The sequence below is a fragment of the Ogataea polymorpha genome (assembly GCF_001664045.1).
Source record: "Ogataea polymorpha strain NCYC 495 leu1.1 chromosome Unknown OGAPOscaffold_7, whole genome shotgun sequence".
NCBI classification, from domain to species: Eukaryota; Fungi; Ascomycota; class Pichiomycetes; order Pichiales; family Pichiaceae; genus Ogataea; species Ogataea polymorpha.
In genome coordinates, this window is record NW_017264704.1 from 197,247 (window position 1) to 216,511 (window position 19,265).

General features: G+C 46.3%; 13 protein-coding genes across 13 annotated transcripts; 4 read left to right on the forward strand and 9 right to left on the reverse strand.

The window, feature by feature from the left end:
• Positions 1-5: 5 nt before the first annotated feature.
• OGAPODRAFT_78012 (gamma-glutamylcysteine synthetase) lies at positions 6-7,683 on the reverse strand. Its single transcript, XM_018356408.1, has one exon. It carries the CDS (start codon positions 4,820-4,822, stop codon positions 2,870-2,872), a length of 1,953 nt encoding a protein of 650 aa, XP_018208563.1. The 5' UTR covers positions 4,823-7,683; the 3' UTR covers positions 6-2,869.
• Positions 172-779, reverse strand: OGAPODRAFT_17370 (uncharacterized protein; the record flags this gene model as incomplete). Its single annotated transcript, XM_018355068.1, has 1 exon — positions 172-779. A coding segment is annotated over one exon (608 nt), but the record flags the coding sequence as incomplete, so codon positions are not given.
• On the forward strand, positions 2,133-2,837 carry OGAPODRAFT_10250 (uncharacterized protein; the record flags this gene model as incomplete). Its single annotated transcript, XM_018353116.1, has 1 exon — positions 2,133-2,837. The coding sequence occupies one exon, from the start codon at positions 2,133-2,135 to the stop codon at positions 2,835-2,837; it is 705 nt and encodes a 234-aa protein (XP_018208565.1).
• Positions 5,100-5,747, forward strand: OGAPODRAFT_52162 (uncharacterized protein; the record flags this gene model as incomplete). The annotated part of the gene is made up of 1 exon (XM_018355726.1): positions 5,100-5,747. One exon carries the CDS (start codon positions 5,100-5,102, stop codon positions 5,745-5,747), a length of 648 nt encoding a protein of 215 aa, XP_018208566.1.
• On the reverse strand, positions 5,744-7,516 carry OGAPODRAFT_51709 (uncharacterized protein; the record flags this gene model as incomplete). Its single annotated transcript, XM_018355708.1, has 1 exon — positions 5,744-7,516. One exon carries the CDS (start codon positions 7,514-7,516, stop codon positions 5,744-5,746), a length of 1,773 nt encoding a protein of 590 aa, XP_018208567.1.
• OGAPODRAFT_36630 (uncharacterized protein) lies at positions 7,484-8,455 on the reverse strand (the record flags this gene model as incomplete). The annotated part of the gene is made up of 1 exon (XM_018355327.1): positions 7,484-8,455. A coding segment is annotated over one exon (972 nt), but the record flags the coding sequence as incomplete, so codon positions are not given.
• Positions 8,456-8,489: 34 nt separating this feature from the next.
• On the reverse strand, positions 8,490-10,359 carry OGAPODRAFT_103051 (uncharacterized protein; the record flags this gene model as incomplete). The annotated part of the gene is made up of 1 exon (XM_018353151.1): positions 8,490-10,359. One exon carries the CDS (start codon positions 10,357-10,359, stop codon positions 8,596-8,598), a length of 1,764 nt encoding a protein of 587 aa, XP_018208569.1. The 3' UTR covers positions 8,490-8,595.
• Positions 10,360-10,428: 69 nt separating this feature from the next.
• On the reverse strand, positions 10,429-12,488 carry OGAPODRAFT_17371 (uncharacterized protein). Its single transcript, XM_018355069.1, has one exon. It carries the CDS (start codon positions 12,443-12,445, stop codon positions 10,469-10,471), a length of 1,977 nt encoding a protein of 658 aa, XP_018208570.1. The 5' UTR covers positions 12,446-12,488; the 3' UTR covers positions 10,429-10,468.
• Positions 12,489-12,606: 118 nt separating this feature from the next.
• OGAPODRAFT_78017 (uncharacterized protein) lies at positions 12,607-13,378 on the forward strand (the record flags this gene model as incomplete). The annotated part of the gene is made up of 1 exon (XM_018356409.1): positions 12,607-13,378. Exon 1 carries the CDS (start codon positions 12,758-12,760, stop codon positions 13,376-13,378), a length of 621 nt encoding a protein of 206 aa, XP_018208571.1. The 5' UTR covers positions 12,607-12,757.
• Positions 13,379-13,473: 95 nt separating this feature from the next.
• Positions 13,474-15,419, forward strand: OGAPODRAFT_95751 (uncharacterized protein). Its single transcript, XM_018357802.1, has one exon. It carries the CDS (start codon positions 13,529-13,531, stop codon positions 14,516-14,518), a length of 990 nt encoding a protein of 329 aa, XP_018208573.1. The 5' UTR covers positions 13,474-13,528; the 3' UTR covers positions 14,519-15,419.
• Positions 13,474-15,419, reverse strand: OGAPODRAFT_95752 (uncharacterized protein). Its single transcript, XM_018357803.1, has one exon. The coding sequence runs from the start codon at positions 15,006-15,008 to the stop codon at positions 14,565-14,567; it is 444 nt and encodes a 147-aa protein (XP_018208572.1). The 5' UTR covers positions 15,009-15,419; the 3' UTR covers positions 13,474-14,564.
• On the reverse strand, positions 15,073-15,438 carry OGAPODRAFT_52627 (uncharacterized protein; the record flags this gene model as incomplete). Its single annotated transcript, XM_018355749.1, has 1 exon — positions 15,073-15,438. One exon carries the CDS (start codon positions 15,436-15,438, stop codon positions 15,073-15,075), a length of 366 nt encoding a protein of 121 aa, XP_018208574.1.
• Positions 15,439-15,466: 28 nt separating this feature from the next.
• OGAPODRAFT_83646 (uncharacterized protein) lies at positions 15,467-19,260 on the reverse strand (the record flags this gene model as incomplete). The annotated part of the gene is made up of 3 exons (XM_018356725.1): positions 15,467-17,379; positions 18,038-18,067; positions 19,191-19,260. 3 exons carry the CDS (start codon positions 19,258-19,260, stop codon positions 15,467-15,469), a joined length of 2,013 nt encoding a protein of 670 aa, XP_018208575.1.
• Between the last annotated feature and the right edge of the window lie 5 nt (positions 19,261-19,265).

Consider the following 19,265-nt stretch of genomic DNA (forward strand, 5'->3'; position numbering starts at 1 on the left):
ACAAATTAATCTCTGTGGAGCTCGAGGAGCAGTTTGGCGAGCCGTTCAAAGTCCAAGTGCGCGGACTGGTGGTACATCTTTGAGCCAAGGCGAAAAATCACTTGGTCGTAGCAATCCGAGTTGTAGCCTGCTCCATTACGGACCTCAAACTCAAGTTTCTTATTATTTTCGCTCTTGACGAGCAGATACGGCACCAATTCTGTTCTGTTGAAAGCCATATTGGTAGCTTGGATCTCCAAATAAGAGTTGAAACGCTTAGATTCTTGGTAAAGTTCCACCAGGTGCGCAGCAAGATCGACTTCCTGTTGCCTGAGCTGGTCTAGCTCCACAAGACGTTGTAACACTAGGATCACTGTCTTGTTTAGAATTGGGATTTTCGCTATATTCATCAACTCAAGAAGATCAGATATTTGCGATCTGCGCGCGATACTCATATCTGAGCTTAAATTTAGAACAAAAAATTGGTGCATCAGAAATGGAGTTGGTCTTTGTGGATAAAGGATCAGAGGAGTGTTATCTGGTAGCCATTCGTTGACGAGCTCGATCTGGCTCACTAACCTTCGCCGACGTCGTGTCGTCATAAGTCCATGGTGCTCGTACAAATTAAGTTTGCGGACCCAGGGCTCATGGGTGCTACTATGCTGCACCTGAAACGGTTTTTCCTCAAGCTTTGGAGCGGTCTCGATCATGGTGTCTAGTATGGATTTGGCAACCAAGTACTCATCGAAAATGGCAAGCTTCACTAGAATCTTGTCCAGGGCTTCTTGATCCAGATGCATGTGCCGCTGTCTGAAAATATCGACTATATTCAGCACACTGTTCAAAGAGGAGCTCTTTTCCAGTAATGTCAGCAACAACGTCCTGTCCAGGGACACACGGGTCCGCATTAACTCCAAAATCTTGTCCGTATGCGATGTGTAGAATTGAAGAAGTAGATTCCATGTGTGTGGATGAAAATAGCCTTTATCCAGAACCTTTTGAATTACCTCTTCAAATGGCATTTGCAACCGGGTATAAAAATAAACTAGTTTTGTCTGCTCGAGCGGTCCTAGTCTTATGGAATCAGACTCCATGTCCTCTAGAATACGTCTCGCCACATTCACAATCTCAATATTGGCTCGCTTGGTGCTTAAAATCAGCGATAGAAGCTGCTCCAGCTGAAGTATGGAAAAACTAGCTGCTCGTGGTGCAGGGATTTCAAAATAGATGGAACCTATATCACGCAGGCTCTTCTTCTGCAGATATGTCGAAAGTCGATGGGATAGGTGAAAGGGTAAGGGCCTGCGTTTCAGTTGTTTGCGCAATGCTTCTGGAGCATCGTAGGAACTAGGAACATGGGGGAGGGCGCTCTTGGAGTTTGTGACATGCGCCAAATCTCTGTGTCGTCTGTAGGGCTTGATGAAGAGCGAGTTGAAGGAATCGTATGACGGCGATCGGAGACCTTCGATGACCTCCTTTTGGAAATTGGCTAAGCGATGTTTATTTTGGGAAGGTGGTTTGGTTAGAAGTGCGTACCAATTTTGAGGTTCTGGTGGGGAAAGAAAATCCGGATTTTGCTGTGTCGCTGTCCCATATTTTCTGCAAGCTGATGAATAAAAGCGAGGGGCAAATAACGGCACTGAACGCTGATTGAGCAGACCAGTTGAGGGTCGATACATAAGGAAAGTCAATCGACTGGGGAAAAATCTTGAAAAATAATATTCGACATCTGTACACCAACCATATATGCAAAAAAGTGTGCTAGTTTCGTATAAGATTGCCTATATGCAGAAAGGAGTCTGGAAGACTGCTGCTTACTTAGTTTAGGGGCCTTGTACCCAAGTCAAATAGTCAAGTAGTCACACAGTGTCACAGCAGCTTACTTCTGAAAATGCTCAGATGTGCGATTGGACGAAGACTTATCGGTGATAGCCCTATGAGGCGCTCACACACTTGCTTAGGTCCCATCCGAACCCTCCTGCCTTGCCAAGCGCGTTTGTCAGCCTCGGATTGTAATATTATGTCATCGGGCTTTGCCAAAAATTTTATTCGGTGATTCAAATGCGTTTGGGAAGCCCGTTTTGGAATATGCTTAGTTTGGTGGCTTATCGAGTGATATTTATATAGCGTGCAATTTTTCCTTGTTGTTAACCATGTCTTCTAAAACAGAATTGCCAGAATACACCGACGTCACTTTGCCTCGCGAGGAGGTCGAGAAACTCTACAAGATCAAGAGCAGATATGAGACCAACAAAAAGATTGCCAAACTCGGCTTGGGAGTGTTTTTGTTCTTCGTTGCCTGTCTGGTTTTGCAGTCCGGTCCGGTTGTCCACGGTGTCAAGTCCTTGACCCATCCACACCACCCACATGCCCACGGATTCCACGGAGCACACCGCCCTCCACCGGGATTCGAAGGCATGCACGAGATGGAAGATGAGGTCAAGCCATTCAAGGACTGCAAGATGGACAAGAAGGGCGGCATGCTGAAGGCTCACGAGATGCACAAGGGCCACAAGAGCATCAAGGGTGCTGAAGGTGAACTCAGAGAGACCGAACACGAGTTTGAAATCGAGGAGCACAAGGCTCACGACAGACCACATCATAAGGGAATGAAGTTGAAGGGCCACAAGGGAGGCGAGTTCTCCAAGACGAAACAGGACAAGCACCTTAAGGAAGATTCGAAGGAGAAGTTGGAGAAGGAGCCAAAAGACGAGGAGCCAAAGGACGAGGAAGAGAAGGTCGAGAAGGTCGAGAAGGGACGCAGACAGAAGCACAAGAGACCAGCTAAGGCTCAGGAGGAAGTCCACAAGGAAGCCTTCGACTCTCAGTCTGAGTCCGAAAGCGAAAACGAGAACTAGGTTTGCGCAGCTGTATGGTTTATGTTTTTTATCTAGTAACCATTATCAATTAACCATTGACCCAGTTCGGGCCCGAAGAAGTCAGTCACCAGGCCGTGATCGTATGTGGACAGTTTGGCCGCCATCTCCAGCAGGTCGTAGTTTATTTGGTCGCTGACAATACTGTCCTTCTTGTAATCTGGATGACTCACGACAAAATTCCGTATGTATTGCGCTGTGGATGGGATTTTTGCCGAAGCTCTAAAGCTCACCAGCTTGAGGTACGCCTCAAGCTTTGCGGGAAGAGGTTCTCCCCATGTCTCTTTGATGTATCGGTAAACTAGAGATAGAAGTCCCTCGAAAGAGCCGGATCCGTGGAAAACCTCTTCAAGACTCAGCTGCTCCACAATTGCCTCTCCTGCCTCCCACACATTGGTTCGGAAGTGGAATGTCTGCTCCACTATGGCATTCCGGCGATGCGCCGTCTTCATATTAGCCTCCACATACGAAATAGGGAGGTAGAAGTTTGGTCTATATTTGAGCACCGCTAGCGAGAGCAGGACGGAAAAGTTTGCATACGCAGCGTTTTCGAAATCTGTCAAGGAAATTTCCATTGGCCGGAGCTCAACTCTCCACCCCGGAACATCGTGCCTTTCCGGCACAGCAGACTGTTTTGGAGGCTTGAAACGCAGTGTCTGCCAGTTTGTAGACTGGATGTTTTCGAAATGGTCGGTCTCGACGGTGTTGTCCTGCTCTATGGATTCGGTGAAAATGACGATAGGGTCCCGGATGAACAGGTGTGCGAAATGGCCCGCCAGTGTTTCGTCAAACCCATTGGAAACAAGTTTTTCGTAAACCTTGCTATTTTTCGGAGATTCGATGTCATTGTACTCTTTTCTGAAATAGGAGAATCTGCCGGAAGAATCCAAGTCACCCAGGTACTGGTCCACCGAGTCATACCGTGACTTTGGTATGCGCACAAGCTCTGCTGTGTCCAAAGTGTTCCCTCTCTCTTTGTGACCCTTCAATGGCGGCTCTCCGCGCTCATACGGGGTCCGATCATCAACTGCTGCGGCAATCACATTCCATCTAACGTCCTGATCAGCAAGATGGCCCCGGAAAATCGGAGCCGCAGCTGTCACAGCCAGCATCAATGGAGCGATGTTGACCAGAGAGTCGTACAGGAATCTAGCATGAGCCACATCTGGGGCCTGCATCGTTACTTGCAGACACGACGAGCCCATGCCAAAGCCCATCGAGTCCATGTATATGTAGCCCTTCTTGGCGGCCCCCAAAAATGGTTCTTCGTCGTGATGCGGGAACAAGTTCCTTCGAGGAATGGACGGATCAATTCCTGAAGCCACAGTTTTCTCGTCTTTGTACAGAGGGATGTTGATACTCACCTTCTGGTCCCTTCTGCGACGAATGTTGGCTGTCAGCGTTGGAAAACGGAAGTGGCGGTTGATGATCTCGTCCGGAAGGAAGAGAGACTTGGACGCTTCACCGTTAGGCTCGGCGGCCGGATATGTAAAAATCTCAACGCCCATTCGCGGAAAAGAAGTGAGTGTCAATGGCAACATATCTTCTTCTCCAAGCTCCTGTGTGGCAATCTGCCGTCTAGTTCTCATGTTATGCTCAACATATTCAAACTCTTCCACTTTCGTCCCATCGTAGGGCCGGAGCGGAGTTGCTTCTATCATGTATCTGCCGTACTCGGGGTGGAACACCACATTATTACTGACCGCCACCTCGAAGGATGAGCCATTCTCGCCAAGGTCTTTCAAAAGATGGTCCTTGTTGATGGCAAGACGAGCAACTTTGTGCTCCCTGTCCAGCTTCACCAGCATATATTCCACTTCGTCTCCCCACAAAAACGGGTCATTCTTGCGGTCTCGTGCCGCGTTGAAACAGTTTATCAGCTGAATGATACCGTTTGTGCGCACATGATCAGCATAGAGACGGGAGTCGTTCCAATGTAGAGGCGTACCCAGAGAGAGCAGACCCATGGTCGATAAGGTTTTTCAGGAAAGTTTTTCCTTTCTCAATTATTTGTCAGCACGTACAAGCGAATGCTGCATTTTTAAAGTCGGCTAACAAATCCGCATTCAGGCGCGGGTGGCCGCTGTCCACATGTTTGGGTAGTTGTCGTACACTCACTTGATTTCGGGTGATCAAGCAAATAATGACTACATGCGGTGCTTGGTTATCAGCGAGTGGGCGTCGATCGACGCGTCTGATCTGTACAATTTTTTCCGCTCCATTTTTTTTTTTTTGCTACCTGCCATGTCTATCGTTATTCCCGGAGACCAATTTACGCTGGAGGCAGGATCCGAGCTTGTTCTGGGCCCCAACTTGCAGACAAGCGGTAACACTGCCAGCCCGACGACTGCAGGATACCTTGTGCAGACGCAGGCAGGCCCGTGCTCGCTGGCTTATGTGGAGGCTGATTCTAGAAGATACATGCCTGCTGTGCAGGATTTCGTTGTCGGCACCATTGTGGGCTCTTTCGGGGAGTTCTATAGAGTTTCGCTCTCGAACTTCTCAACGCCAGCAGTGCTTGGCTTTTATGCGTTTCCTAATGCAAGTAAGAAAAATAGGCCAAAACTAAAGACTGGGGACCTTGTTTACGCACGCGTGGCGGCCGTAGACCCCGATCTAGACGTGGAGTTGGAGTGTTTTGATGCAACAACTGGCAAAGAAGGCGGATTTGGCCATCTGGAAGGAGGTTTCGTATTTGAAGTGAGATTGGCTTACGCCAGATACTTACTACGACAGCAGGACGCTCCTGTGTTGACCAAATTGATGAGGAAATACCAGTTTGAACTCGCCATTGGTGCAAATGGCAGAATTTGGATCAAGTCAGACACTCTACCAAACACCATCGAATGTATGAAAGCCATTCAAAGAGCCCAGACAGACAAACAATCTTAAAAGTCCACTTTCGAGCTTGTATCCAAAACATCATCAAACGTCAGCTCATCGTTTATCCGCAAATCGAGGTTCACACAATTCTCATAGCACTGCTGATTTTCAGCGGACACCACTGGAGTTCGATTGGAGTATTGTTGGCAAGCCTCTTCGAAATCGGTGCTTCCCGTCGCGACACTTAGCGTATCAAATAGTGAATCACTATCCGATATACCGAGAAGCTCATTAGTTGTGACGTCAACAACTGGGAGATCTTTTTTCGGAAGGATGTGGTCCTCAACTGCCTCGTTGATCTTGTCGATTCGAGTTGCTCGTTGTTGGTCCGACAACCTCAGTTGCTCGAACTGATGACGGTAAAACTCCAAAAGATCTTCGGACGCTGGCTGGATGGACTCGAGAGGTTGCGTGTTATTATCCATATCTTCCAGATTAAAGAAAGGCAGTTCGCGGTGTGGCTTTCTGGACTTGAACGGCGACACATATCCCTCATATTCGTACTCCGAAAAGTTGGAAATGCTATTTTTTTCTGTCAAAGCTAGCTTCTGAATCCGCTGCTTTGCTTTATTCTTGGTCTCTTTGACCTTGTTCATTGTTGACTGTGTCGAAACCACGGAGGAAGCGTCTTTTGGTTGCTCCTCGTTGAATCTAAGAGTTGAATTCATGTTAAATTCAAACAGTTGGCTGAAGCTAGTTAGCTCCCGGGGAACGTACTTTATGTTCCAATAGTTGTCAAAACACCCTGGATAAGGGTCGATTTTCGGCACGATAAGCCCATCATCCTTGCCGCAGTCAGGGTCCTCAAGATGGCAGTCTGAATACCAGTGTGTATAACTTGGTTTGTAATTCAGAAGAACTCCATAATAGTCATTGTGCAGATAGTAATCAGTGTTCAAGTCCCAAAGCATTGGGAGTCCTTTCTCGTAGACGTAATTACCCAAAAACAAATTTATGGCTTCCTGGCGTTGGGCGTCAACAAACGAGTTACTGTAAAACCGTTTCACACTCTCAATCATATCGCGCGAGTGCGAAGTCCATTGGTTGATTTTTCTGTAAGTTTGCAGAGTGTTGACCAGATGTGAGCCCCCGTACTGCAAAGCGATTGTGTCACCATGGTCGTGAAACATCTCGGTCAGAATGTTGATCGCGTCAGAGTCATACTCCAAGTATTTTTCCTTTATAAGCCCCAAGGCATGCAACTGGTGACCAAGCGCTCTTTTGCCAATCACGAATTGCGCTGTATTAGTTCTGTCAAGGCAATCAATGCAATTAGTACGGCATATGCCTTGCTGTAATTTAGTCTGTGCGAGCGTTTTCCCGTTGTGGAAGAAACCTGTAGTTTCTAGGGTTTTTGCACTGTAATTTTCGAGCCACTCGATAACGTCCTGACCGCGATTTTTCGACGCTCTGGACATATCCCAGGCCGTGTAGTCGATTTTTTTCTTTTCAGGAAGAAACTGGTTCAGGTACTCTATGCAATCTTCAAAAGCGCGCAGTAGTTTTGTCTCTCTCGCTGTCTTTTCTCGTTGTTTGATCAAATTGAGAATCTGCACTGGTGCCCCGTACCGTTTGAACAGATTATCAAAATGGAGTGCGGATGCTGAATAGAAAGGGTCGAAGACGTTGATCTCGATTGGGGGCTTCGTCATTCGGATGTTTGGCGCAGTCTCTTGAGACCACGAAAGCGGAATCGATCCTCTATGCTGCACAAACGAGGTGTACCGAGGGTTATTGTAGAATCCACCCTCCGGATCATGGAAAGAAGTAGTGAGCATGTCGCTCACAATCTGCTCCGTCTCCACTTCATTGGCCACATCTCCACGGTCGTTCACTCCTCTTTTGAAAAACCTGGCTCCTGCAAAATGGTGCGATCTGCGAGCTATAAGGGTGACATATACTTGAACGTCAAAAATCGAAATATTCACCTGGTCAATAAAACCGTGAATGATCGGCTGAAACCAGTCGTACACACGGTCAAAGGTTTTGAAAACAGGCTTCAGCAAAAAAGAGTTCCACACAAAGCGATCGTGGTACTCAAATGTTTTGGCAAGGTCCTGTTTGTTCAGACCTAGGGACTGTCTTTTGTTCTTCAAAAAATTGACCTGCAGCGTGTTGGTAAGATCGTAATTGTAGCTGTAGTAGAACGTCTTTCCAAGGTCAATATTCTGAAACGTAGATATGTAGCGTGCTTCTTCGGAGTTTCGATCTGGCCGTTTAGGGTTGCTGGCAACGGGAATTAGCTCGGTAGCATCAATGTGGTACAGATAGTATCCTCCAAGTATGGCCACTGGCCGTCTTTTTGTCACCACACACAGGTAATAGTGCTTTGTGAATCTTATAAACCCCAAGAGTCCCACAGCGGTAATTTTTTTGCTGAGACCTCCCTCGCTGCTCTCTTCCAGTCCGTTGAGAACGTCCATAATTTCGTTTGTGGTAAAGTACACATTGTCTTCCATGATGATCAGCTTATCTCCAGAGGTGAGGTCGATTTCCATGATCCTGAACACTGTTTCGCGGCCATTGCTGCCAACTATGTACATTCTTTGCGTGGTGACGTAGATAGTATATTTAGTAAGCGTAAATTTGCGGGGCTTTGTTGTCACCGGAGGCAAGCTTGTATTCGAAATATCATCCTGCCTCTCAGGTACATCCAATTGGGGCGGGACAGAGGAATCGAGAATGGTTTCTCCCTCGTTTATTCGCTCGCTTGACATAAACAAAAATTACACAGATAACTAAGTTACACAGCCTTGATTAAATTTCATTCTCAACTATTCCTTCGGGATATATAGTTTGCAATAAATAAATGTAAAAGTTTAATGTTCGTTCTAGAACAGTAAAGCATGCTCCTCTATTAGAGGTCGGTGACACATCCCCTGGAGGCGTCGGAAACAAGCTTTGTGTACTTGTGCAGAGTGCCCCTCGTGTATCTTGGAGCAGGACGTTTCCAGTGCTTTCTTCTCTCCGCGAGCTCTTCTTCTGACACCAGGATGTCAATGGAGTTGTTGTCTGAGTCGATGACAATGATATCTCCATCCTTGACCAGTCCTATTGGTCCTCCCTCAACAGCTTCTGGCACAATGTGCCCAATTAAGAATCCGTGTGACCCACCAGAGAAACGTCCATCTGTCAGCAGCGCAACATCTTTACCTAGACCGTAACCCATTAGAGCAGACGAAGGCTTCAGCATTTCTGGCATACCCGGACCTCCCTTAGGGCCCTCGTTACGGATCACACAGACGGTCTTTTCGCCCTTCTTGATTTCCCCACGCTCAAGAGCCTCGATAAATCCTTGCTCTTCCTCAAACACTCTAGCCTTTCCTTTGAAGTAAGTACCCTCTTTACCAGTAATCTTGGCAACAGCTCCACCTGGGGCAAGCGATCCCTTGAGGATCTGCAAGTGTCCTCTTGGCTTGATAGGGTTGGAAACCGGACGGATGATATCCTGGTCAACAGGAAGCTCCGGGAATTTCTCCAAATTCTCCTTTATAGTTTTACCAGTGACAGTTGGGAGGTCACCATTCAGAATGCCCTCTTTCAGCAGATACTTCATCACAGCAGGAGTTCCACCGAACTTCTGCAAGTCTGCCATTACATATTTTCCAGAAGGCTTGAAGTCTCCGAGCAATGGGGTCTTTTCCGAAATGGCCTGGAAGTCATCGATTGTGAGGTCAACATTAGCGGAATTGGCAATGGCAAGCAGATGCAAAACGGCATTGGTGGACCCTCCGGTGGCAATCACGTATGCAATGGCATTCTCAAACGCAGGTCTGGTCATGATGTCCAGAGGAGTCAATCCCGAACGAAGCAAAGTCTTCATAGACTCTCCGATGTTGTCGCACTCGATCATCTTCTCTTTCGACACGGCAGGAGCAGAAGACGAGCCCGGAAGAGACATACCCATCACTTCAGCAGCAGAGGCCATGGTGTTGGCAGTGTACATACCACCACAAGATCCTGGACCGGGACAAGCGTGCCGCACGATATCCTTTCTTTGCTCTTCGTTTATGGTTTTGCTCAAATACTGTCCGTACGACTGGAAAGCGGACACAACGTCAAGTTTCTCTGGAACGCCTGCACAAGTTCCTGAACCTGGGAGAATAGTACCACCGTACACCATGATGGACGGCCTGTTGTGTCTAGCAAAGCCAATAAGAACACCAGGCATGTTCTTGTCACAAGATGGAATACCGATACAGGCGTCGTAATGTTGGGCCATTATCATGGTTTCAAAGGAATCGGCAATAACCTCACGACTTTGCAGCGAGTAACGCATTCCGGTGGTACCCATACTGATACCGTCCGAAACACCAATGGTGTTGAACTGCATGGCTTTCAAGCCGGCCTTGTTAACAGATTCACTGCATCGGTTATTTAGGTCCATCAGATGAATGTTGCACGGGTTTCCTGTCCACCAAACAGACCCGACTCCGACCTGAGCCTTGGAGAAATCATCATCTTTGAACCCCGTAGCGTACAACATGGCTTGCGAAGCACCCTGAGACTTTGAGCTAGTCAAGATCGAAGAGTACTTATTAAGCTTCTCGAGCGCAGTGGCTTGCGTGCTAAACTGTCGGCGCGAGAAGCTGCTCGGCACATGGGAGATATGTTTCAACATGATCAAACAAATAAAAATCACTGAAAAATATTAGTCAAAAATTAATTTGAAAATTTTCCAGCTGCAGTAGGCCAATGAAAAAGTGAGTATTACCAATAGTCCAATACGTTTATATATTATTGCCCATGTCTTTCACAGCAGACTTTTTCCTGGCGTAGGCCTTACAGTAACTGTAAGAAGCCTCAAGCATGCAATCGCTCACTTTTCTTGTGCGTTCGGAAACCCCTTCATTGAGTTCATACTCTCCAAGATTGTGCTTGCCAATGCCCTGTATTCCCAGAATGTAGTTTAACACGTTACGCAAAAACACGATCTTGATGTTCGCGTCAGACTCGCTAACTGTAAGACCCATGTAGTCCTTGTATAATCCTTCGGGCACGTCGTCTGATTTGCCAGAACTATCCTCCGGATGCTTAATGTTCCAGAACGAAATGCCATTTGGCGTAAGCACATTGGGTCCGCCTCCGCACCTGGTATCTTTCTCATCCCACGCTAAGACATCTATGTCAAAGTCAATACTATCTGTCATCAAGTCAACGCGGAAAACGCCATCCTCTTTGGTCAACACTATCAAGCTTGGTCTATAAGTGGTGTCTCCGCACCCACAGTTGTTGATGTGAGTTTTCACAAACCCAACCCACATTTGAAGCCTGCTTTCTGCGTTACCAGTGCCATGCTTCTGTAAAATCTGCCTTGGCACGGGTATTAACTCTGTGCCACCGCGGATGAATCCCAGAGCATTTTCAGCAAAGGAAGAATAATATATGTTGTCCTGTAGTTTCTCACACTTCCCATTGTCCAGGCTACAACGGAACACAACGAGAGGATCAACAGTGTAGAGGAATTGAACGTAGCCTTTGGTTTTCGAGGAATCTCCAATCCGGATCGAGTCAAAAAAGGGAGCCCAGTTTTTCTCCGTGGAGAGGGTTCTGGACGCAGCGATTCCCGATATTCTGAAGTTCACAAGATCGCGTTTTTGAGTCTTTGGATTTGGCTTTCTTAACGGGAAAACTGCATGCATGTTGCGTTTTCCGTTGTCCAACATATTGAAGAAGATGACCGGCTCTTGAACGTACTCTCCATCTTTGAACAAAATGCGTGGGTCTTCAGGACCGAGCAGCTCTTTAGTATTCACCTTTGGATCAAATGGAATATCCAGAACAGTAGGAAACTTTATCGATATCTTGTCCAGCAACGAATCGTCTTGCGCGTCGTTGTATTCTCTCAAAACATCATCGATTTCTTGTTTCGTGATATCGATATATCTGATTCGTCTACCCGTGATCTCTTTCCAGTTGGCGTCAAATAATTGAAGCCTGATGAACGAAGCCACCGGGTTACTTTTGGAGTTTGGTGCATAGATTATACGGCTAGCCATCATGTGGCACTCCTCATCAGGAAGCCATACTGACGCTCCAGAAAATTGACGCCAATTTTCAACCACACGGCTGCCAACTTTGTCACCCATAGTGATGAGATTTTTGTATTCTGTTGACAGCAAGGATTCACGAGCACTAGCTAGGTCGTCTTTCAAGAGTAAAGGCTCGGAAAATTCAATGTTCCGTTTTTCTTTAGGCCTGTAGATAATGTCCGGGCATGAAAGATCGTAATAGTTAGAGGTAGACGGCACATCGATGTTGCCAATGAAACCCTTCACTGACTGAAGAGGCTTGTAATTCTTGTTGGCAATAAACTCGCTCAGTAAGTTCACCTTGTCCAAAGATTGCGTAGGCTTCTGGGGATCCTTATTCTCCTGTAATGGTTTCAGGTTCAAGGAGCTCAGTGCCTCATTCACCGAGTCGATCTCTATAATTTTTGGGACCTCCAGTTCGTTCGTGTCAGGGTTGAAGTTAACGCGTAAGGGCTCCGTACTGATGCGGTAAATTCGTGTGTCTTCTTCCTCTTCCAGCTGATCAAGAGTATTTGAGGAGTATCCTCCGCTACTCTGAACAGTCGATCTGTGCACGGAATCAGACAACTGTTCTATCTGGCTAACAGGCCAGTAGTAGTACGTCAGAAACACAAACACTGCCAGCAGGATATATAACCGGTATCTTGACCGAGACCAAAGAAAGGGAAACGCCATTCTTGGTAGTGTTGGAAATGCCGTTGAATATCTTCCAGGAAGGTTCTCTGCAACAACCTTTTGTTTTTATGAAATTCGTCAGGTCGTGATAGCTTTGAGGTGTACGGATGGAAAACCTTTTTTAATTTTTGAAAAAAGGGTCTGATGTGAAGGATAAGGCGCACGTCTATAGCGAACTAAAATGTGTGCCTCCTATTGGTAAAGTGTCGTGTGCGCCACTTGGATAATTAAGCTGCACAATGACGGGCGCAAATTATTTGCTGCTGTGATTTTTCATCTCAGCGGCAAACCGTATATCCTTTTTTCGTCTCGATGAGCCATCGTTCAGTGACATACAGCCCTCCACCGGGGCCTCCAAATACAGCCAACACACACGCTACAGTTGCAAGGGGTCTAGTTGTAACTCAGGAAAGAGATAAGGAGCAGGAGGAAAGGCTTGCCAGAGCCCTGGAAATTATATCCGCTTCAATGCTGCCCCCTCAGCACACCATCGAGCAAATTCGGAAACGGATGTACTCATGCCTCCTAGGAAATTATCAGGCTGGAACTGTTCACATAAATGAACTCAAGGACATACCTCGCTGGAAGCGAGTCATCATCTATCTGATGGGACCTCCATTGGACGGGCTGAGATCGTTTTCTCAGTACGTCATCCTGCAAATACACATATTATACAATGTGACGCTGATGATGGTGTCAATTGTGTCGACCCCACCGCTAATCTTCTACGTTGTAGGGTTTATGCTATTCTGGACGAAAGTGGTGTACGAGATGTACAGAGACGTCGTTCACAGAGACGATCAATTCCACACGTCATTTCTCAGTCGTGAGCTGGCCTTGATGGCCACTATCTCCGCATCCTATGGCGTTGTGATGAAGTTCAAAACCGAGGCAGGCATCATCACAGAAGCATGGTGGTCAACCCTGACATAGTGCGAGAAACTAGGGGAGGTGCAAAGATGCGTTGATAAAAAAGTATGTAAATACTGTATTTTTTGTTTTGTTTTGATACGCGTCATGCCAAGGAAGAGGACAGCAAAGCGCGCTGAATCACCCAATAAACGCACCACTAGGGCTAAGTCTATGGAGAGGGGACACGACGAGACTGGTCAACCCGTGCCTGAGCCCGAGCCCAACGGAAACGATGACGGAGTAGATAATCCTAGCGCTAGTCAGGATCAGAAAGAAAATCAGGAACCGCAAAGCAAGGATAGCAAAGACCCAGCTGGAAAAAAACCACTCTCACCTATTCCTGGACTCGAGAATCCACTGATGACACCATCAAAGCGTTTATTTGATAGTCCGGAGCGTTCGTCATTGCTTTCTCCTACAAAGACGCGTCCAGAATTTAAGTTGCCTTCTGAGGCTGCGGTGTCCCAATTGGTTCAGCGTAAGGACTTGAAGACGCTTACAAATATTCTCAACGACCTAACTACATCGAAAACTGAAAGAATGTTTCAGGAGTACAAAAAGCTATCAGAACGAAAGCAACAGATTAGTGAGACACTAATCAACAACCTAACAAAAGAAAACCAAAAGCTACGCACAAGTATCAAATCGCTGCAGGTGAATAAGCAGAATTCAAAAGAGACAGATCTATTAAAACGACAAATTGAGTCTCTCAAGCACGAAAATACACGTTTGAGCTCCGAAATCGAGTCGCTGAGCGCCAAGCGCGGCTCTAACCAATCAACAATCGACAATGCGGTGGCAGAACTTGATCTTATAGGCACAAAACTGGAAATCACTGAGCTATTAACAGGACTTACATGCCAAGAGTATATTGAAGACTCTGAGAACATGATATTCAAGATGAAGCAGCAGGGAGAGACTTGTTTTCTGATTTATCAACTTTTGATCAGCAAGACGGGGGCTGGAGAAATTGTTTACATTCCAATAATGAAGCATGAGGAAAGCCAGTCGGGGACGGATCGCAAAGAGTGGACTGAGAATCTGAACAAGCTTGAAAAAGTTCTGCCGGATTACTTGCTGGACAATTTGACATTCCCATCCAATACACTTTATAACTTCTACAATAAGCTGGGAAGATCACTCAACAGGAAAGTGGAATGAAAAAATTACAGACAGTGTCTTGATTTCTACATGAGAAATTATCTATTCACAGGGAGACGGTGATGGTGCCATCTGCGTTCTTGTGCACTTTTAATGATTTGAGCAGTTCGGACTTGTCTTTCTTGAGTCCTTTGCGGGCTTTCTTGAGAACTTTGTAGAGCGATTCAGACCCAGAAACAAACGATGCAAGCGATGGCTCGGCGGACTTGGTCTTTGATGTTTGCTTATTGTCTCTTTTCTTAGGTTCAGACAACTGAGGTTCTTGGGCTTCCTGTTTGTTTTTGAAAGACCCGAATTTAGGAGCTTTCCAGCCTTTCTCGTATTTTTCAGCTTCCGTTATACAACTGGTATGACTATTGTGGTCGTTATTGTAGAATGTTGTATTGCAATCAATACATGTAAAATATGCACCATTACATTGTCTTTGATGCACCGCCAGCTTCTTCTTGACCACTGTATCGTTGCAAACCTCGCACGAAAAGGAAACCATTTGATCTGTATGATTTTTTTTTCGTTTTTTTATTTTCTAGCATTAGCAAAAAATCGGCACTGCCTCAAAACACATTATCAGATTCCCCAGGAAGTCTTTCGACTCTCTTTGGTTCCCAATTCTCGTGCTCATCCAGAAGGCCTTGAAGTTTGTAGTATTCTTCTTTAATATCAACCTTCCGCTTTTTCTTAGCAAGGTCCAGTGCTTGTTGCTCGTCAAGTTCTTTCACTTTCTCGTCTCTTTGCTCGTAACGCAATGCCGTGAATTTGGAGAGAATCACCGAACCAAAGGCCACAGACAACATCATCGGAAGACCGAGATACAGAAACGAATTCTTCTTAACTAGGGCTTGATAGCGGCCTATGAAAGAGCGTTCGTATTCTGCCTGCTGGCGCTTGGAACGAAATGTCTTGTTGCTGAAGGTGCCCATAATAAATAAAATATAATTTTTTATTGATTTACACAATTATTTTCATCACTCTATCGAATAAGGCCTCGAGAGGAAGCCCCTCCAAATTATCAAGAATAGGCTCGAAAATTTGCGAGTTGAGCACTTTTCTCTCACTCTCCGCTTCTGAGTCGGTTTTTCTAATGGAAGCCATTTGTTTGGCGTTGTTGAGAAGGGTGCTGAGTTCGTACGCGCGGTCTAGCTCTCTTTGCTCTTGCAAGGAAGAGACTCCTGCTCCCAGAACCCCTATGCGCGAGTCCGTATCAACAATGACAAAAGACGATATTCCAGAGGCAAACCTTACACTGGATATGCCGGTGTCGTGGTCGGAAACGTAGAGCGGTTGCAATTTTTCTGGCTCAAACACAAAAATTCGTGATCTCAAAGTGTAGGTCTTTGTGTAATAATTCACGCAAAAACAGAAAACTCCTCTGTTTTGGTCAACCGCCAGCAAATTGCGGCTTCCGGGCTGTGTGTGGACTTTCACGGCAAGGTCTGTGGTTCGAAAAGTAAGCAGATCAAATGACACCAATCTGTCTCTGGCAAGTATCACCAGATATTTATCTATAATATTCAGACACCGCACCCTGGAGCCAGCGATAGATGGGATCCGAACCGGTGTCTCTTCAAACGTGTTCACGTCAATAAGGCTAATGCTCACCTCCTGGCCAACGGCAATCACCGACGCGTCTGGGGACCAGCAAATGCTAATACTTTGGACATCAGTGCGCTCATTTCCGTTGCGCACTTTACGTAGGGTCCATGCGGTTTGTTGTAGTTTCCTGTCCTTTCCAACTTTTTGGTATATTTCCTTTGGCACCCGTGGTCTCCAAAGACGCAGGCCGCCCTTGATATCGGCAGTCACGAACGCCAGACCATCGTTGTAAGATTGTGGTGCTGGAGCCACGGCCACTACTTCGACTCCGGGTCCATGAGGATCGATGATTTTGGTCGACAATGACCAGCCACCTCGATCTTTACCATCCACATAGTTCCAGAACTTCAAGGCGTATTGAACGTCTTTGTGAGAGAGGAGATTGTCAATTTCTGGAGGCTGCAATCTGTCGAATGTGCACATCCATTTTCCGTCGTGACTGAATGCCAACTGTTCGATTTCTGGATCCTGGATTGATGTTTCGCTTCGGACTTTACCTGCCTGGATAGTTGGTGCCGCAGTGAAGACGGAGATTTGTTCGTTCCTAACAAAATCGTATGACTGTAAAAGTGCTCCATATGGGAAGTAGCAATGACTGAAAACAGGATGGACCTCAAAGTAAGACGAGAAGTCGTGTTTAATTTTCGTCAAAGTATCCTCATCCAATACGACACCGTTCTTTGCCAAACGGCGACGGTCTTTCTCAATTGTCTCAACGTCGGTTACAAATCTTGGACGTACCCCATTGACGTTCAACCTGGAAGTCAAATCCACCGCACTCAAGACCAAAAATTCTCTATCGGAGCCGTTCAAAAGTAAAGTGACGCCGTACAACTCTTCTGTTGAGGCAGAAAGCTGGATGTCCACAATTTCTCCATTCAAACGAGGAAGGAACTGCTGGTTATCCGATTCCAGGTGCCAAAAGACAAGAACTTTTTCTTGACCTCCAGAGAGCAGATAAGTGCCATCTGTACTAAACTCAACAGAATTGACCTGGCCAATGTGCCACTTGAGCAGACGTTGAGGTTTGGTGTTATCTGAAACGTAAATAAGCTGGATAATACCTGACGAGGTTCCCAAAGCGATCATCGGGGTCTGTGTATTAGAGACAGCCAACGAGGTAATAGGCGTCTTGTAAGCAAATGGAATCAACTCCAGCGGACCGTCTCCGGACTGGAAGTACAACTGATTTTTATTTGTGAGGTATGCAAGCGTGCTTCTATCAATAGACATGGCAAAAAGCACCACGTTTTTTAGAGTCGATATTTCTTGATTTTGAGAGTCAATAGTGGACTTCAACAAAGTTCGGCTGTGTGGTTGATTTTTGGTAGTAGATTTCCCAACGATGAAATAGGGCTCGTTCTCGGAGGCTCCGAATCGCACAAATCTCACGATCTCGGCAGGTAGCTGTAAAGTATAGGTGGCAATCACCGGCGATGCCAGCTTTTCTCTCCAGTTCACAACAACCATAGTGTTAGTCCTTGTGAACAAGTACAAAAGGTCTGGATCCTGAGTGCTCAACACAGCATCAACCACCAGAGAAAGATCGAGATCCAGCCTAATGCTCCGCACTGACTGACGGGTGGCCAGAGAATAAACTTTGATCTGTGACATGAACGGCACAATGGCAAACTTGGAATCGGCAGACACGAGCTGCGCACGCCCGAGAAGACGGCCGCCCGCACCAAAATTAAGGTTCCAGTCGGAGAGCACCATGTATATATTTTTTTTAATTTTTTTTGGTACTGAAAATTTTTTAACATGATTATTCCTGTCCGGTGTTTCTCTTGCGGCAAAGTTGTGGGTGACAAATGGGAGACTTATCTCCAGTACCTTCAGGAGGACAATATGACTGAAGGAGATGCCCTGGATCGTTTGAAGCTGAAGAGATATTGCTGTAGACGGATGGTGTTGACTCATGTGGACTTGATCGAGAAATTCTTGAGATATAACCCGCTGGAGAAGAAGGAGATTGAGGGAGATCAGTATTAAGGGTGAGGCAATAGAAAAGTAACGTTTATCAGCGACAAACCTCACAAGGAAGGCCAACCGAATAGGAGTACACGGATACACAGGCACCAGGTAACAGTATAGTACGAGCTTTGACTACGAGGTCTAATGGTGCGGTGTTTGATGTGCTTGGGAAGAAGATGCTATGACGACTTGATGCATTTTCTTCTGCTTTTTTGTAAGCCTTCTATGTACATTAATAGCTACGGAAATATTAAAAATTCAATTTTCATGGATTCCGTCTACGAAGAGTTTTCAAGATATGATTTCGACTCTAATGAGGAGTATCTATCTGGTCTCAAGCAGGTTATGGAGCAGTACCTGATTTTGCAAAGCCAGAGCGATCCAGAGATTTCAAAAGACATATCGGAGGGCGTATTCGACGTCTCCAAAATCAAACCTCAAGATAAGGAGCAGTTGGTATGGCAGGCAAAGGTGTACTTTTTCTGTTCGCAAACGGGAGAGATTCTGGATCTTGACGATTATCGCAAGTGGGAGAGCGAAAGGAAGGTGCAAGAGCCACGGGGATCGAACATGAACGAAATTCCGTATTCGTCGAACTACGAGCAACTGGTGGATCTGATTGTCAACAACAAGCCGATCTCAGGAATAAAACAAATACCAGATACGGTGCTGGGGCCAGAGCTGTCGTCCAACAGCACACTGAGCGAGCGCAAGAAACCTTGGGAACAACAGAAAGAAAAAGCTTGTTCTGGGCAAAAAGATACGTGAAGGGATGTAACTTGGACGCAAATAACGTGATCTTGGCCACGAGCCAAGGCGTTCAATCCAATGGGGGTGCTGAGGGCCTCTAGTCAATTAACTGCGTTACCGCCTCTTTATCTGCAGTCCAGCCGATAGATGACATTTACACGTTAACGATTTGCGGCGGAAATGAAACTTTTGTAGCCGTTTTGACCATGGGGTAGTCCGCTGGCCTAGTACGACCTTCCAGCAGTGCCGTGTGGCGGGTCCTCACCTACAGTCTGAACTTTTTACGTTTTAGGAAATTTCCAATATCTTATCATTGTAAAATCCCCGACGCAAAACTTCCGCCGATATGCCACACCAAATCTGGACAATCGCGATTTGTCCAGCACAGTGTTTCGAGGAGCTATAAATATGTCGAAATGCCTCATTTAGG

Bases quoted from the DNA above. Each gene is read 5' to 3' on its own strand.
- OGAPODRAFT_78012 (XM_018356408.1), bottom strand. From the start codon at position 4,822: ATGGGTCTGCTCTCTCTGGGTACGCCTCTACATTGGAACGACTCCCGT.
- OGAPODRAFT_17371 (XM_018355069.1), bottom strand. From the start codon at position 12,445: ATGGCGTTTCCCTTTCTTTGGTCTCGGTCAAGATACCGGTTATATATC.
- OGAPODRAFT_95751 (XM_018357802.1), top strand. From the start codon at position 13,529: ATGGAGAGGGGACACGACGAGACTGGTCAACCCGTGCCTGAGCCCGAG.
- OGAPODRAFT_95752 (XM_018357803.1), bottom strand. From the start codon at position 15,008: ATGGTTTCCTTTTCGTGCGAGGTTTGCAACGATACAGTGGTCAAGAAG.